At 45.3% G+C, this 15890-nt stretch overlaps 1 protein-coding gene across 1 annotated transcript in view; it reads right to left on the bottom strand.

Moving 5' to 3' along the window:
• SUCLG2 (succinate-CoA ligase GDP-forming subunit beta) overlaps positions 1-9675 on the bottom strand; it is a 219745-nt gene extending 210070 nt beyond the window's left edge. The window contains exon 1 of the mRNA XM_081853591.1: positions 9526-9675. Within this exon, the coding sequence (XP_081709717.1) occupies positions 9526-9612 (87 nt within the window). The 5' untranslated portion in view covers positions 9613-9675. The remainder of the gene's footprint in view (positions 1-9525) is intronic.
• Between the last annotated feature and the right edge of the window lie 6215 nt (positions 9676-15890).

Here is a 15890-nt window from a genome sequence, read left to right as displayed (position 1 = left end):
TAGAGAACGAAAGCTTCAAAATACTGAAGTGAAAGATTCTGAAGCCATCTTTCTTAATAAAAAAACAACAACACCAAATTGCTTGAAGCAGAAATAAATACAGTGGTACCTCAGCTTACATACGCTTCAGGTTACATATGCTTCAGGATACAGACGCTTCAGGTTACAGACGCTTCAGGTTACAGACTCCGCTAACCCAGAAACAGTACCTCGGGTTAAGAACTTTGCTTCAGGATGAGAACAGAAATTATGTGGCAGCGGCGTGGCAGCAGTGGGAGGCGCCATTAGCTAAAGTAGTGCTTCAGGTTAAGAACAGTTTCAGGTTAAGAACGGACCTCCAGAACGAATTAAGTACTTAACCCAAGGTACCACTGTACTCTTAGTTTAAATTCTCATTCAAGTGCACTACACAATTGGATCGTGGCTTATGCTTGCTGCACATGCATAATGTATATAAGGCCTTTATGAGCAGAAAAAACCCACTATTTAGAAAAATGAAATGTGACCATTAGCAGGGCAGTGGGGGGAAGAGGCTTCAGGATCAAGGAACCAACTTAAAAAATTCACAAAACAAACCAATTAAGAAGCCAATCGTAATGCAAGATGTCATGATGCACAACACAGCTATGTGGAAAGGAAAGGGGTGTTATGCAGTTGTCTAGACAACAATTTTTCCTCCCCACAGCATGCACAAAAGAAAAATGCTACCCGGTTTAGAACAACAATCTGTATGTCTTAAGCATTTGCAGAGAGCATTCATAATTGGTGACCTAATTATGATTTGGGGAGGGCAAGCATCGCTAGAGGATAGAAAGGAAAATATTTATTTTATTTTATTTTATTTTATTTTATTTTATTTTATTTTATTTTATTTTTTATTTTATTTTATCTTTATTAGTTTTTCAATTAGATACTCCACATACACATATTGTATTACATTTTACATTTATACTTGCTCTTCAGAGCTGACTTCCCTCCTTCAGAAAGGAAAATATTTTAAACAGCCTTTCCTTCTAAACAGATTTTAGGTTCATTAAATGGTAATTTACCTTCCTTCAACATTTCAAGAAGACAGCTATGTTTAAGTTCTGGTAAGTATGCAAATATACTTAAATGCAACTGACTGATCAGGTAAGAGACATGATTGAAAAGAAAAAAAGAAAAGCAAGATTTATTTATCGCTTCCATTTCAAAAATTTATATTCTACCCTTCAAGGGTCAATTGGGATTTCCAGGGCAATTTCAACCAGTTGACAGCTCCAGGCATTAATCATTTTTATAATACGTTTAAAATGCAAAGACCTTGGCAATATTTTGCTTCTTGTCCATTCTTATATGAGGTTGCAATGTTATGCGTATTTATTTAGAAGTCCCGGTGAACAAAATAAGACTTGCTTCCAGGTAACGATTCAGAGGCTTGGACTGTAAAAGTTCTACCTTGACGGATGAGAAAACAAGAACGAAAACCGGCAATGCGGAATCATGGCATCATAGAATCTTAGGAGTTGGAATGGACTCCAAGGGTCATCTAGTCCAACCCCCTGCAATGCAGAACTCTCAGCTAAAGCATCCATAACAGATGGCCATCCAACCTCTGCTTTAAAACCTCCAAGGAAGGAGAGTCCCCAACCTCCCGAGGGAGTCTGCGCTAAAAACCACGCCACCAGCAACACTTCTTATATTGTACCATTGATCCATCCAGCGAGGTACTGTCTACTCCAGGCACCCCCAAACTTGGCCCTCCAGATGTTTTGGGACTACAACTCCCATCATCCCTAGATAACAGGACCAGTGGTCAGGGATGATGGGAATTGTAGTCCCAAAACATCTGGAGGGCCAAGTTTGGGGGTGCCTGGTCTACTCCGACTGGCAACAACTATCCAAGGTTTCAGGCAGGGTTCTTTCCCAGCCCAGGAAAAGACACCAGGGGCTGGACCGGGAGGCCTCCTGTCTACAAAGCAGATTACTCTACAGCCCTTCACACCACTTGGGCATGAGAAGCTTCCATTCGTCTAGTAAAAGGTAAAGGACCCCTGACAGTTAAGTCCAGTCGCAGACGACTCTGGGGTTGCGGCGCTCATCTTGTTAGGATATTTCCGTTCCACCTTAAAAGGGAGCAGGCTTTGTGAGTCACAGAGTCTGCGTATTTCCTGTTCACAGGAAGTTTATGTTTTGTTATTGCTTTCGTTTCTCTCTCTGTGCCTGAACACGCAAGCAGGCAGTCATGTTTTTTCCTTTGTTCTGACCAACGCTGAATAAACTTCTAAATAATGCTCTCCTGCGTGCACCTTTTGCTGTGCGAATTCTGCTGATAGAGCGTGCATCAGCTCTGGAATGTGGCAAGCTATTTTCTGGAGCTCGTGTCGCTAATTGCTGATACTGTATCTACGGGAGATCGATGGATCGTCCGGAGGCGACGTGGGGGCCATGATGGGCTTTATCTCCCTGGCAGTATCCCAACACATCTTGCTTTACTGGCCGAGGGTGCCGGCATTTGTCTGCAGACAGTTTCTCCGGGTCATGTGGCCAGCATGACTAAGCCGCTTCTGGCAAACAAGAGCAGCGCACAGACCCCCCCCCCAAAAAAAACCCCAACTCAGTTCCTCAACAGAATGTTTCCAGTCCACAAAATGGTGGCAGTTCCACCATTTTTAACAACAGTTGAGACCATAGGAGCCAACTTCTAGGGGCCAAGGTCCCTTTGGTCCCCCCAGTAAAATATTTGAGGGAGCTGCCCCACCAGGTTAATGGGAATTGCCATTCAAATGGTGTGCATGTGCCACATCTTGTGATTTATTATGCAAGGCGAGGTTTATCTGCCCCCCCCCATATATTTTGTTCAAGTTGGCATCATTGGCTGAAACTTCAGCGAGAGATTGCATGAAATATAAAGGTAAAGGTAAAGGGACCCCTGACCATTAGGTCCAGTCGTGGCCGACTCTGGAGTTGCGGCGCTCATCTTGCTTTATTGGCCGAGGGAGCCAGTGTACAGCTTCCGGGTCACGTGGCCAGCATGACTAAGTTGCTTCTGGCGAACCAGAGCAGCGCACGGAAACTGTGTTTACCTTCCCGCTGGAGCAGTACATATTTATCTACTTGCACTTTGATGTGCTTTCGAACTGTTAGGTTGGCAGGAGAAGGGACCAAGCAATAGGAGCTCACCCCGTCACGGGGATTCGAACCGCTGACCTTCTGATCGGCAAGTCCTAGGCTCTGTGGTTTAACCCACAGTGCCACCCGCGTCCCTATTTGTCTAGTAAGCATCCCTAATTCATCTTCCAAACAGGGCAGGGTAAAGTGTGAAATGCTAATGTGGGGACTGGAAACATGGGACCCATCCAATGGCAAAAAGGAGTGGGGGCAGGACAGAAAGAAAGAAACAGGGTAGTAGAGAGGGAAGCGGATGCCCCACACAACTTTGACTCTAGCCTCACCCACTGCCAGGATGTAGCTAACCCCCCAAGGGAATGCAATCATCTCCAAGTTTCCCTTCCTCTGCTAAAAGCATAGGAACCAATGAATTAGTAATTTGGAAAGGACAGGGAATGAGTAATTGTGCTCCCCCTCATCCTCTTCAGACATTCAGAATGAATTCACCTAGGGCCAAATACCCAGCTGATACGTAATCGCCATTAGGCTACCTTCCTTGCGTGTAAGGCTACCAACCCATTCCCACTCGCCCCAGTGCATGTTTACAGTGAATACCTGAAGAGGGCTTCTGTGTTTTATCCTAAAAGGCAGCCGAGAAAATTAGCACGCAAATTCCAACATTATTATTATTACTATTATTCCACGTTTGGCAATTACTGCAGCTGGATGCAATAAAAAATTCTGGAGGACTGCGGAGCCCTAGACTGTGTACAGTGGTACCTCAGGTTACATACGCTTCAGGTTACAGACTCCACTAACCCAGAAATTGTGCTTCAGATTAAGAACTTTGCTTCAGGATGAGAACAGAAATCGAGCTCCGGCGGCGCGGCAGCAGCGGGAGGCCCCATTAGCTAAAGAGATGCTTCAGGTTAAGAACAGTTTCAGGTTAAGTATGGACTTCCGGAACGAATTAAGTACTTAACCCGAGGTACCACTGTATAAGTTAACAACAGCTCCAAGTTTCCATAACTAATAAACTGGACATCAAAACTAAAGAGGGGAACAGGGAACTTCTGGCCAACAATCTCTCCATTTCAAAACAAAAACAAACCACAGACATACACTGTAAAATAATTTCATGTGAAACAATATCGGCATCTTTAAATAGGAAATGATCAACAGAGAGCAGAAGGCTATATATTCTGGAGTGCCAGTGAGGGCACGCTCTGTATAATACCATGGTCTTATAGCAGAATATAATGCAGAGTAATAACGTCTGTAATCATTTGGTACCAGCTGCTTTCAGGGACAACCTTGGCTCAGTAGACAGAGCTTCTCAATTAGCAAAGGAAGAGCCCTGATGCCACAGCTCACCTATGCATGCAATGATCCAACCATGACGCTTCTTGTTTTCTGACAAAATGCAACGCTAAGAGCACACATGTCCTTTGGATTTAATGTACACCTGGGCTAGGAAGATTGCTAGACCTATAAGTCAATGAAGACCAATTAACAGCATTTGCGCCGCTCCAGGTGGTGCACAGTTTTCAGCATCCTTTCATCCCGCTAAATGTTTTTACTTTACCATATGTCATCAGTTATGCATAAAAACCAACAGCTAACTATCAGCTTTTTACCTCCAGCGGAACTGGAGTTATGTAGTGAAGGGAAGGTCACGTGTTTTAAGAAATCCAGCAGACGACTGCAAGAGAAAATATGGAGCAAACACACCAGAAACACACCTACAGATCATTATGTACTCTTAGGGCAGGCATCTTTGAGATACGGTAGTGCAATAGCACCTGGGCCATTGTTGTAAGCATATACCAGACTAATGACTAGTTAATGTTGCAAGCATATTCTGAGAGGGGGGTGGATCTGGCCAGCCGCTTCTACGAAAACCATCTTCCACAATGGAAGATCCACCATGAATTCACTAGGTACAGTCATGGGAAAAAGAAAGTGCACCCTCTTTGAATTCTGTGGTTTTACATATGAAGTCATAATAACAATCACCTGTTCCTTAGCAGGTCTTAAAATTAGGTAAATACAATCTCAGATGAACAACAGCACATGACATACAGTGGTACCTCGGGTTAAGAACTTAATGTGTTCTGGAGGTCCATTCTTAACCTGAACTGTTCTTAACCTGAGGTTCCATTTTAGCTAATGGGACCACCCGCTGCTGCCGCCGCACGATTTCTGTTCTCATCCTGAAGCAAAGTTCTTAACCCGAGGTACTATTTCTGGGTTAGCGGAGTCTGTAACGTGAAGCGTCTGTAACCTGAAGTGTTTGTAACCCGAGGTACCACTGTATTACATTGTGTCATTATTTATTTAACAGAAATAAAGCCAAAACGGAAAAGCCATGTGTGAAAAACTAAGTACACCTTAGAATTCAATAGCTTGTTGAACCACCTTAAGCAGCAATAACTTGAAGTGATTGTTTTCTGTAGGACATCATCAGTCTCTCACATTGCTGTGGATAAATTTTGGCCCATTCTTCTTTACAACCTTGCTTCAGTTCATTGAGGTTTGCTGGCATTTGCTTACGCACAGCTCTCTTAAGGTCCCACACAGCAGTTCAATTGCATTGAGGTCTGGACTTTGACTGGGCCATTGCAACACCTTGATTCTTTTTCAGCCATTCTGTTGTAGATTTGCTGGTGTGCTTGGGATCCTGGAGCATGACCCAATTTCAGCCAAGCTTCAGCTGTCGGGCAGATGGCCTCACATTTGACTCTAAAATACTTTGGCATACAGTGGAGTTTATGGTTGACTCAATGACTGCAAGGTTCCCAGGTCCTGTGGCTGCAAAACAAGCCCAAATCATCACCCTTCCACCAGCGTGCTTGACAGTTGGTATGAGGTGTTTGTGCTGATACGCTGTTTGGTTTTCACCAAACATGATGCTGTGCATTATGGCCAAACATCTTCACTTTGGTCTCATCTGTCCAGAGGACATTGTTCCAGAAGTCTTGTGGTTTGTTCAGATGAAACTTCGCAAACCTAAGCAGTGCTGCCATGTTCTTTTGAGAGAGAAGAGGCTTTCTCCTGGCAAGCCTTTCAAACAAACCATACTTGTTATCTTTTTCTAACTGTACTGTCATAAACTTTGACATTTAACATGCTGAGGCCTGTACAGCCTGAGATGTAACTCTTGGGGGGGGGGTGTATGTGTGTGTTTTGCAATTTCTCTGAGCATTGCACGGTCTGACCTTGGGGTGAATTGCTGAGACGTCCACTCCTGGGAAGATTGGCAACCGTCTTGAATGTTTTCCACTTTTGAATAATCTTCCTCACTGTAGAATGATAGACTTTACATTGGTTGAGAGATGGCCTTATAACCCTTCCCAGGTTCATGGGCAGCAGCAATTGCTTCTCTAAGAGCACTGTGTCGTCTTTCCTCCTTGGCATTGCGTTAAAACACACCTGAATGCTCCACACCAGCAAACTGTTGAAACTTCAGCTTTTATAGAGGTGGGCACTCTTACTGATGATCAATTAAGCAAGAGCATTTGATTAGCAGCACCTGTCTGCTTACTTAGCCTCTTAATTCCTATGGAAGCAGTAAGGGTGCACTTAGTTTTTCACACATGATTTCTCAACTTTGGCTTTATTTCTGTTAAATAAATCATGGCACTGTGTAATATGCCATGTGTCGTTGTTCATCTGAGGTTGTATTTACCTGATTTTAAGACCTGCTAAGGAACAGATGGTTGTTATTATGTCTTCCTATGTAAAACCACAGAATTCAAAGAGGGTGCACTTTCTTTTTCCCATGATTGTAAAAAGGTAAAGGTAAAGGTAAAGGGACCCCTGACCATTAGGTCCAGTCATGACCAACTCTGGGGTTGCGGCACTCAGCTTGCTTTACTGGCCGAGGAAGCTGGCATACAGCTTCTGGGTCATGTGGCCAGCATGACTAAGCTGCTTCTGGCGAACCAGAGCAGCGCACGGAAACGCCGTTTACCTTCCCGCCGGAGAGGTACCTATTTATCTACTTGCACTTTGACGTGCTTTCGAACTGTTAGGTTGGCAGGAGCAGGGACCGAGCAACGGGAGCTCACCCCGTCACGGGGATTCAAACCGCTGACCTTCTGATCGGCAAGTCCTAGGCTCTGTGGTTTAACCCACAGCACCACCCATGATTGTAGCTTCTGACAAACTCTCTCACATATCCTCACACTTATGCAGTATAGGCTAGATATGCAATGCCCCATGCTACAGGGTTACAGTTAGCATTACTGAGCTTATGCATGTTAAGTGCTTTAAGCTGCATCACTGCTACGGCTGCTGTTATTCTGCTATGAAGTGTCAGTTTAGGCACAGAGCCAGAGCTCACCAGGCCTCAGTCACAGAGTTTTATCTGTGATGTCAAGGCACACCCTTAGAATATCAGAACTAATGAACTGAGGGTGCAAACTCCACGCAGCCACATTTATTCTGTTAAACAAAAACGCAAGAGGTCAGTGGGCATGTGCCAAGGCCACAGCTTAGAGGGCCACCCACTATAAGCCACCCACTGGCAACCCACAGCCAGGCAGAGGGTCAATCACTGACCTGAGGCTCCTAGGCTAGTTCCCTTATTTCTTGAAGGTAAAAGTGGCTGGCGACAGGACCACTGTCACAGCCACGGCCTGAGGGAAATCACATTCCATGAGCTGCTCCGAAATATTATCAGGAAGAAAAATTAAAAACAAAAGGGAGCCCTGAAGTGGAAGAAGCATTAAGAGAGATCCAAAGGGAGTGGGGGATGGGGGAAGTAAGAATGAAGATCATAGAATATGGTGACGGAAGACAGGAAGAGAGCTGTGATGTGGGGAGAGGGAAAATAAGAGAAAAATAAATAAAAGGCCAGAACTCTGGGGGCAAGGACAGAAGTTGTTTGCATGAGCTGCAATGGCAGAAGAGGATTTTTAAAAAGGAAAGGTGGATTGTGTGGCTATGTTGGCTCCTAGGAACATTGGAAACTGCCTTATTCCAAAAGTCGGAAATCAGTCCATCGAGTTCTGCATCATCTACTCTGACTGGCAGTCAGGATTCCCACTAGCCTCTCTCCCAGCTCTACCAAAAGATGCTGAGGCTTGAATCACAGACCTTCTGCATGCAAAGCAGGTGCCCCTGTACTGAGCTACGGCCCTCCTCAGAATAGCCCACCAGTACCAACCCCTGCCTAACCTGTGATACAGAAACAGCAGGTGCCGCCACCACAGATAAGAAGGCCCCTAAGGGCCTCATTCTCTGTACAGTGAAGGTGACAGAATGGTCACTAGCTCTGTCTTCTATCCACGCACTTATTAAACGTGCAGCAGAGGGGCCCGTTCTCTTTTCTAGCTACCTGCAGTGACAGCTGAAACACTTCCTCCTCTTCATTTCCTCCAACAAGCAAGCAGGAGTTCAAGGAAGCCACCAGCTCTGCTTGCTCTGGATCAGCCTTTCCCACCCCCCTGGGTCCCCAGATATTTGTTGAACTACAACTCCCATCACCCCTAGTTAGCAAGGCCAGAGCTCAGGGATGATGGGAGTTGTAGTCCAACAACATCTGGGGACCCACAGGTTGAGAACCGCTGCTGGATGGTTTAGATCCTGCTGGGGCGAGCAAGCGGTTTCTCCTCCATCCACCCACCTGCCCTCTGGGCTGTGCAGCAGAAAGGGCCAGCACCACAGCATCTTGATGAAGTCCAAACCAACCTGATGGCAAGCTTATTAGCTGCAGCCTCCTGCACCGGATGAGCAAAAGGTAACAGAAGGGAGCTACAGGGAGCTCCACTGCCTTAATTTTCCCATGGCAGAGCCAGACTAGCACCAGCGAAGGTGCAAAGCGGTCAACAAGTATTCCTGAAGCCACTTAAACCAGGGCTTAGCTGAGATTGCCTGTATGAGCAAGGCAAAGGGAATTGCACCCACTGGGTGGCAGGATGAGGCTCCTTTACGGGAGTCTGGGGATGGACGCGTTGCCAAGAATCTTTCAAAGTCTAGCCCTGGTTGGTGCGGTGTGGTTTGAAAGGCGAGGCATACAGTAACTGCCATTCAAATCAGTGGGACTTGCTTCCGAGTATACACCCCTAGGATTGTGTATCAGAGCGAAAGCCTGCTGTTATGCGCTTCGAGTGTTTTGAGCATGAACAGAGTGCCTTTCCATTATCACTGCGAACGGGTCCAGTATATATATATATATACATCAGCACAGGCTAAATAAGGAATTTAAACACGTTCCTAGAAGAAAAGGCCGAGAGGAAAGCCGAGCTCGCAGAACTGCCACCGGGATCCCTTGCCCAAGAACAGCAGCAGCAGCAGCAGCACCCAAAGGAGACCCAGGGCAGTGAGAGAAAGCTCCGCCTAAGCCTGGCCAGCCGCTCCAACCCTCCGCCGGGACGCTGCGGCGCCAGGGCAGGAAAGCCGGAGACGCCGGGAGAGGCCGGGCGCACTCACCGGGCTGCGCCTCGCCAGCAGGGAAGCTCTGAGCAAAGCCAAGTCCCGCAGCGCTGTCCCAGCCTGGCTTGCCATGGGAGACGCCATCTTAAGTCGAGCCACACGTGGGCAGCGAGGAGGGGCGGCCGCCTGAGCGGAGACAGCCCAGGGGGCGGCCCCGGCGAGGAGGGCGAGGAGGCGGAGACGGCGGCGGCGGGCGGGGAAAGGAAAGCGCCGGCGTCTGCTTGAGGGGAAATGCGCCCTCGCAAACCTTGGAGACCGCTGCTTGGGGACCTCTTTCGGAGAGGAGTAAGAAGCGGGGAGCGGCTTGCCTTCGTCTGCTTCCAGCCGCTGGCCCGCGGCGACCCTTGAGCCACTCCAGTGGTCCCGAAAAGCGCCTAGTTAATGCCACGGCGACCGGTTGCACCGCCTCGCCGTGCTTCCCCCGCGCGTAAAAACGCACCCGCGCGCCATGCCCAGATTCACGCTCCAGGGCAATTCTGTGCTGCTTTGAAAGAAGCCCACTGGCGTGCCTAGGGTGGGGCTGAAGTGATGCAGCTGTACATACATGGGGCTGATCTGCGCAGAACACCTTGCTGCAGCCGGAGTGATGCTCCTGTTCCCCCTATTTATGTGGGAGCGAGTCCCAATGAAATCGAGCCGATTTCAGGATGAGCGTCCTTAAAGCCGGCCCGGAGTCCCGGACAGTTGAGATGTTTTGCTAGAAGCGCGGACTACAACCCACGATACAGCTTGTTATTGTTCATTTCTATACCGCTTTATATTTTAAAGGAAAAATCTCAAAAGCGGTTTACAACACATTGAAACATCCAACATGACAATCCATAATAAAAGAAATTCAAGCTCCGGGGGAAATTTTTCAGATACTCCTCTTCCCCATATTATTATTATTATTATTATTATTATTATTTATTCAGTTTGTCATTAGAACATCGCAGGGCGATTCAGATGACACAAATACAAAATGGGAACACAAAATACATGATACAAGAAAGTCAAACCAATAACCTCCCTCCCACAAGCACGTTTAAAAAGCCATAGAGAGTTCGAAGGCTGAGTTATAGAGAAACATTTTTGCCTGGTGCCTAAAAGAGATGCAATGAAGGAGCCAGATGAACAGGTACAGCATTCCACAAGACTTTGTAAGAAGAGGGCAGCTTTGAGCGGCAAGGATGACTTTTCCTGTTTCAAACATTAGAGCCACTTTGCACATGATGTTTTCCTCATTATCTGTGAGAAATCTCCCATGTGACTTGGCTGTGGCTTGTGAAGTATCCCAGAGCATGGGGGTCAGTGCATGGACTTCATATGTGTAGTGACCCTTGTATAACGCTTTTATTACAAGCATCCCAGACCCCTTAAAATTAATCACCCATGAAGACCTTTTAAGCAGGATGGCTATTAAAAAAGAGTAATGAGCAGGTGCATGTTCCACCCTTTTAATACAGTGGTACCTCAGGTTACATACGCTTCAGGTTACATACGCTTCAGGTTACAGACTCTGCTAATCCAGAAATAGTGCTTCAGGTTAAGAACTTTGCTTCAGGATGAGAACAGAAATCGTGCGCTGGCAGCGCAGCGGCAGCAGGAGGCCCCATTAGCTTGGGTGATGAGTGCCCAGCAGTTCAAGGAATGTTTTTTATCATTAACCTTTTCTTTAAGCATAAAAAAAAACCTATTTAACAAACACAAACTCATTTTAACCACCAGGGCTGCATGGAGCTTTCAAAGGAAATAAATAAATAAATGCCCTGAATACCATCTGAGCTCCTGCTGGTACATGTCAAGAATAAAACAGCTATTACAGCAGTGAAGAAAAGAACATTTATGGCTTCGTGTGGTTTTTTTTTTTTATGGATAACAGGTTCTAATTTAGAATGAAATAGACAAAGAGTAAATTCACCTTCACTCATTTCACAATGTTGTTGGTCCCCATTGACTTAAGTGGGAATTCTTCAAGCAAAAAGGAAAAGGGGTGGGGGGAGGCGAGGAATCATCTTTCAGATTTTTCTCACTGAGAAAAACAAATGACTGATTTGTTTTGACACTAATTTATTTTATTATTTGTACCTACAGCCTGCCCTTCACTGAACGGTCCTGGCATATATAAACTGTTTAAACCCATAAGGTAGATTACCGTATTGGCCCGCATATAAACTGCACCCAAATATAATCAGCTTATATTTAAAATGGGGGGGGGGGAGAGAATACCCAAATATAAGCCGCTCCCTTAAAATTCTGCAGGCACTCACACCTGTTCTGTTTTACCGTTTGTCTGTTTCAGCAACAATATCGTAAAAGCCCATTTTTGTAAGGTCACAAATTTAAGCCGCACTTTAACTTTTCCCAGTCGGAATTGGGGGGGGGGGGAGTGAGGCTTATATTCAGGCCAATGTGGTATGTAGAAACTCGTTCCTTGGCGATTTCCCAAAAAAGTCTGAGGAAATATCTTCATCAGAGTCAGTGTGATGTGGTGGTTAGAGTATAGAACTAAGACCTGTGAGAACAGGGTTCAAACTCCTCTGCCATGATCTGACAGGATAACCTTGAGACAGGTACTGCCTCTCAGCCTAACCTACCACACAGGGCTGTTTTGAAGAGTTATGAGCAAAGGGAGAAGAAGAAGAAGAAGAAGAGAAGAAGAGTTTGGATTTGATATCCCGCTTTATCACTACCCGAAGGAGTCTCAAAGCGGCTAACATTCTCCTTTCCCTTCCTCCCCCACAACAAACACTCTGTGAGGTGAGTGGGGCTGAGAGACTTCAGAGAAGTGTGACTGGCCCAAGGTCACCCAGCAGCTGCATGTGGAGGAGCGGAGACACGAACCCGGTTCCCCAGATTACGAGTCCACCGCTCTTAACCACTACACCACAATGGCTTACCCCATGAAGAACCATGCTTACCCTCCTGATCTTTTTGGAGAAAAAAAGGTGGGCTATAAATTCAACCAATCAATAAGTATATGGTGACTTGCTGTTTATTATTTAGTGCTCAGTGCCCAAATAGGCTTCTAAGGGGTTTGGCTAGTATAAAAAACCAAAACAAAACAAATTCCTTCCAGTAGCACCTTAAAGACCAACTAAGTCAGTTCTTGGTATGAGCTTTCGTGTGCATGCACACTTCTTCAGATACAGTATAAAAAACCAGTTACACCAATGTTTAGGAATAGATAATGAGCTGGTTTGGAGCAGGGGTTGAGCAGCACCCAGTGTTGAGGGCCACATTCTTTTGGCAGTAATTTGCGGGTGATGCATACTGGAGCCAAAGGCGAAAGACTTCGGGATTGTTCAATATAGATTGACCCAATCCTCTCAGTCCGAGAGGATTTGACAGGGTTACTCTCAAAATAGTTACACTCCTTTCAAATAAGTGGCAGTGGTGGGGCAGTGGGGCAACTCACCTGAACTCTTCTTTTCTGGTCACGGTACCAGGAGGTAGAGGGGGGCGGTCGGATTGGGGTTGACAAATGCAAATATACGTCCAGAGCTGAGGGCCCTCTGGTGGTTCCCTCACTGCGAGAAGCCAAGTTACAGGGAACCAGGCAGAGGGCCTTCTCAGTAGTGGCGCCTGCCCTGTGGAATGCCCTCCCACCAGATGTCAAAGAGAAAAACAACTACCAGACTTTTAGAAGACATCTGAAGGCAGCCCTGTTTAAGAAGATCAAACCTCTCCATTCTGAAGGAAATCAGCCCTGAGTGCTCAGTGGAAGGACAGATCCTGAAGCTGAGGCTCCAATACTTGGGCCACCTCATGAGAAGAGAAGACTCCCTGGAAAAGACCCTGATGTTGGAAAAGATGGAGGGCACAAGGAGAAGGGGATGACAGAGGACGAGATGGTCCAAACTGCGGGAGGCAGTGGAAGACAGGAGTGCCTAGCGTGCTCTGGTCCATGGGGTCACAAAGTGTCAGACACGACTAAACAACAACAACAAAGGTTATTGTATTTTAATATTCTGTTGGAAGCTGCCCAGAGTGGCTGAGGAAACCCAGCCAGATGGGCGGGGTATAAATAATAATTTATTATTATTATTATTATTATTATTATTATTATTATGCACTAGCAAGAGTGCAGGATTGGCTTCCCTGGTGCACCTGCAACACATCAACCTCACCAACCAATTTGTTGTCAGGCGGGTAAGGAAGGGGCTTCTTTCCCCCAAGCTATACAACTATGGTGTTTTTTAAAATAATAATAATAAATTATTTTAATTTTTATCATATCATAGAATTGTAGAGTTGGAAGGTTTGCCCAGTCAGTGCAGGAATCACAGCTAATACTGCCCTTTCCAGTTGCTCTGAAGCAATGTAAAAACCCAAAAAACCCAAACACTGTTAAAAGCAAAAGAGGAGGAAATAAGGAGGAAATGAATAGGAAGGAAGGAAGTCTGATGGGATGGGGAAATGCGGCAGCTTCAGGAAGTGTGGTGAGCCATATGAAATGAGGCCAGGAGCTGCGGGTTGCCCCACTGTGGTCTGGGTGGTCTGTGGTTATGCCTTTCATTGCAAGCGATCTGAAGAACCCTGCAGTGAAATCGTAGCTTCAAAGAACTCAGGGACTAACCTTTCCACCTACCTCAAGAGAGCTAAAAACTTTGTTCCAAGGAAACACTTACTAACGTTCAAGAGGAAATAGCAAGCTGAAGAGAAACAAGAGCAAAAGAATGCGTGTGTTTGTGTTTGAAGGAAATTTACAACTGGTGTGGACAGAGTGTAATAATCATCCCTCATTCTTTTGGTATCGGATGGTATGAACTTCCATACACAGAGACGCACTCACAGAGGACAGTAATTATGATTGAAATGAATGGGTTGGAAACAAGCAGCACATCAGTTTACGAAAGGCATGTTTCATCTTTATCGAAAAGGCTGCTATGTAGCGAAGAAGAGAGGGAGCCCCAGTCTATCGAGAGAGATTTGTTGCAAGACGCTCGGTTCCAGATAGGCAGAGCTGCTCTATATTGCAGGGAGAGAGAGGCAATTTTATTGAGTTTCTGTCAGAGACAATGGAGGACCAAGGAGGTAAAAAGCACTAAGATCTGAGCTGCGAGATCTAGTGGAGGAAAATGACTTCTCAAGAGGAAGGACCACCGATAAAAGGTGACTGTGACCCCTTCAAAGACGGCTTAAGAAGCTGCTTGAAGGATATGATGAGACAAGTGTAGTGAATGTAATAAAGACAAAGCAAAGAACTGTCCAGCATGGAAATCAAAGCGGCCGCATATGCTGATGTTAAAGGAACAAGTGATTTCAATGGTGGGTGCACTCAAAAATCCTCTTGCAGGGCTTCTGCTGAGGCCTAAATAAGGACCAATACCTATGGTGCAGGGTTTCCTATTCTTTTTCAAAAGCATTTTGCACCAATTGAGGAAATGTGATAATTCATGGGATCAGGGAAGTTATGGAGGGGGAAATTAACCCCTTTCTCCCCTGCGGTCCTGAAGAGAATCCCTCTTCTGAGGCCAATAGTATAACCTGCACAATGAAAACAGTTTCCAATGTCCTCGTGTGTGTTCCTCTCTCACTGTGTGTGTTTTTTTATAAGATATTTATTAAAGTTTTCCAAAAATAATACATTGTAAAACAAAAAGAAAAGAAACAACAGAAATACAAAAGTACAAAAATAAAAAACAACTAAAAACACATAGTTTCCATTTACTTATTTTCTTTTAACTTATTTTCCCGACCTCCTCATACCTCCCTTTCTTGTATTCCAATTTAGATTATTTGTTCAGCAAATCCTCAGCGTTAATTTTTTAAAAAACTTATTTCAAAACCTTATTCTCCATATCTCTTAAGCATTACAGCTGGAAACCACAATTTCTGTCCAACATCATTCTAACATTCATTAATTTTACAATATTTCTGCAAATAGTCTTTAAATTTCTTCCAATCTTCTTCCGCCGACTCTTTTCCCTGGTCTCAGATTCTGCCGGTCATTTCTGCCAGTCCCATGTAGTCGATCATCTTCGTCTGCCATTCTTCCAGAGTGGGTAGATCTTGTGTCTTCCAATATTTTGCAATAAGTATTCTTGCTGCTGTTGTCGCATACATAAAGAAAGTTCTATCCTTCTTTGGCACCAATTGGCCAACCATGCCTAGGAGAAAGGCCTCTGGTTTCTTCAAGAAGGTATATTTAAATACCTTTTTCATTTCATTATAAATCATCTCCCAGAAAGCCTTAATCCTTGGGCACGTCCACCAAAGGTGAAAGAATGTACCTTCAGTCTCTTTACATTTTCCAACATTTATTATCGGGCAAATGATAAATTTTTGCAAGCTTGACTGGGGTCATGTACCACCTATAAATCATTTTCATAATATTCTCTCTTAAGGCATTACATGCCATAAATTTCAAACCGGTGGTC

Source organism: Podarcis erhardii, assembly GCF_964252035.2.
Source record: "Podarcis erhardii genome assembly, chromosome: 2".
In the NCBI taxonomy this organism is placed as follows: domain Eukaryota; kingdom Metazoa; phylum Chordata; class Lepidosauria; order Squamata; family Lacertidae; genus Podarcis; species Podarcis erhardii.
Note: the sequence above shows the minus strand (reverse complement) of the source record. Positions and strands in the feature narration are given on the sequence as shown.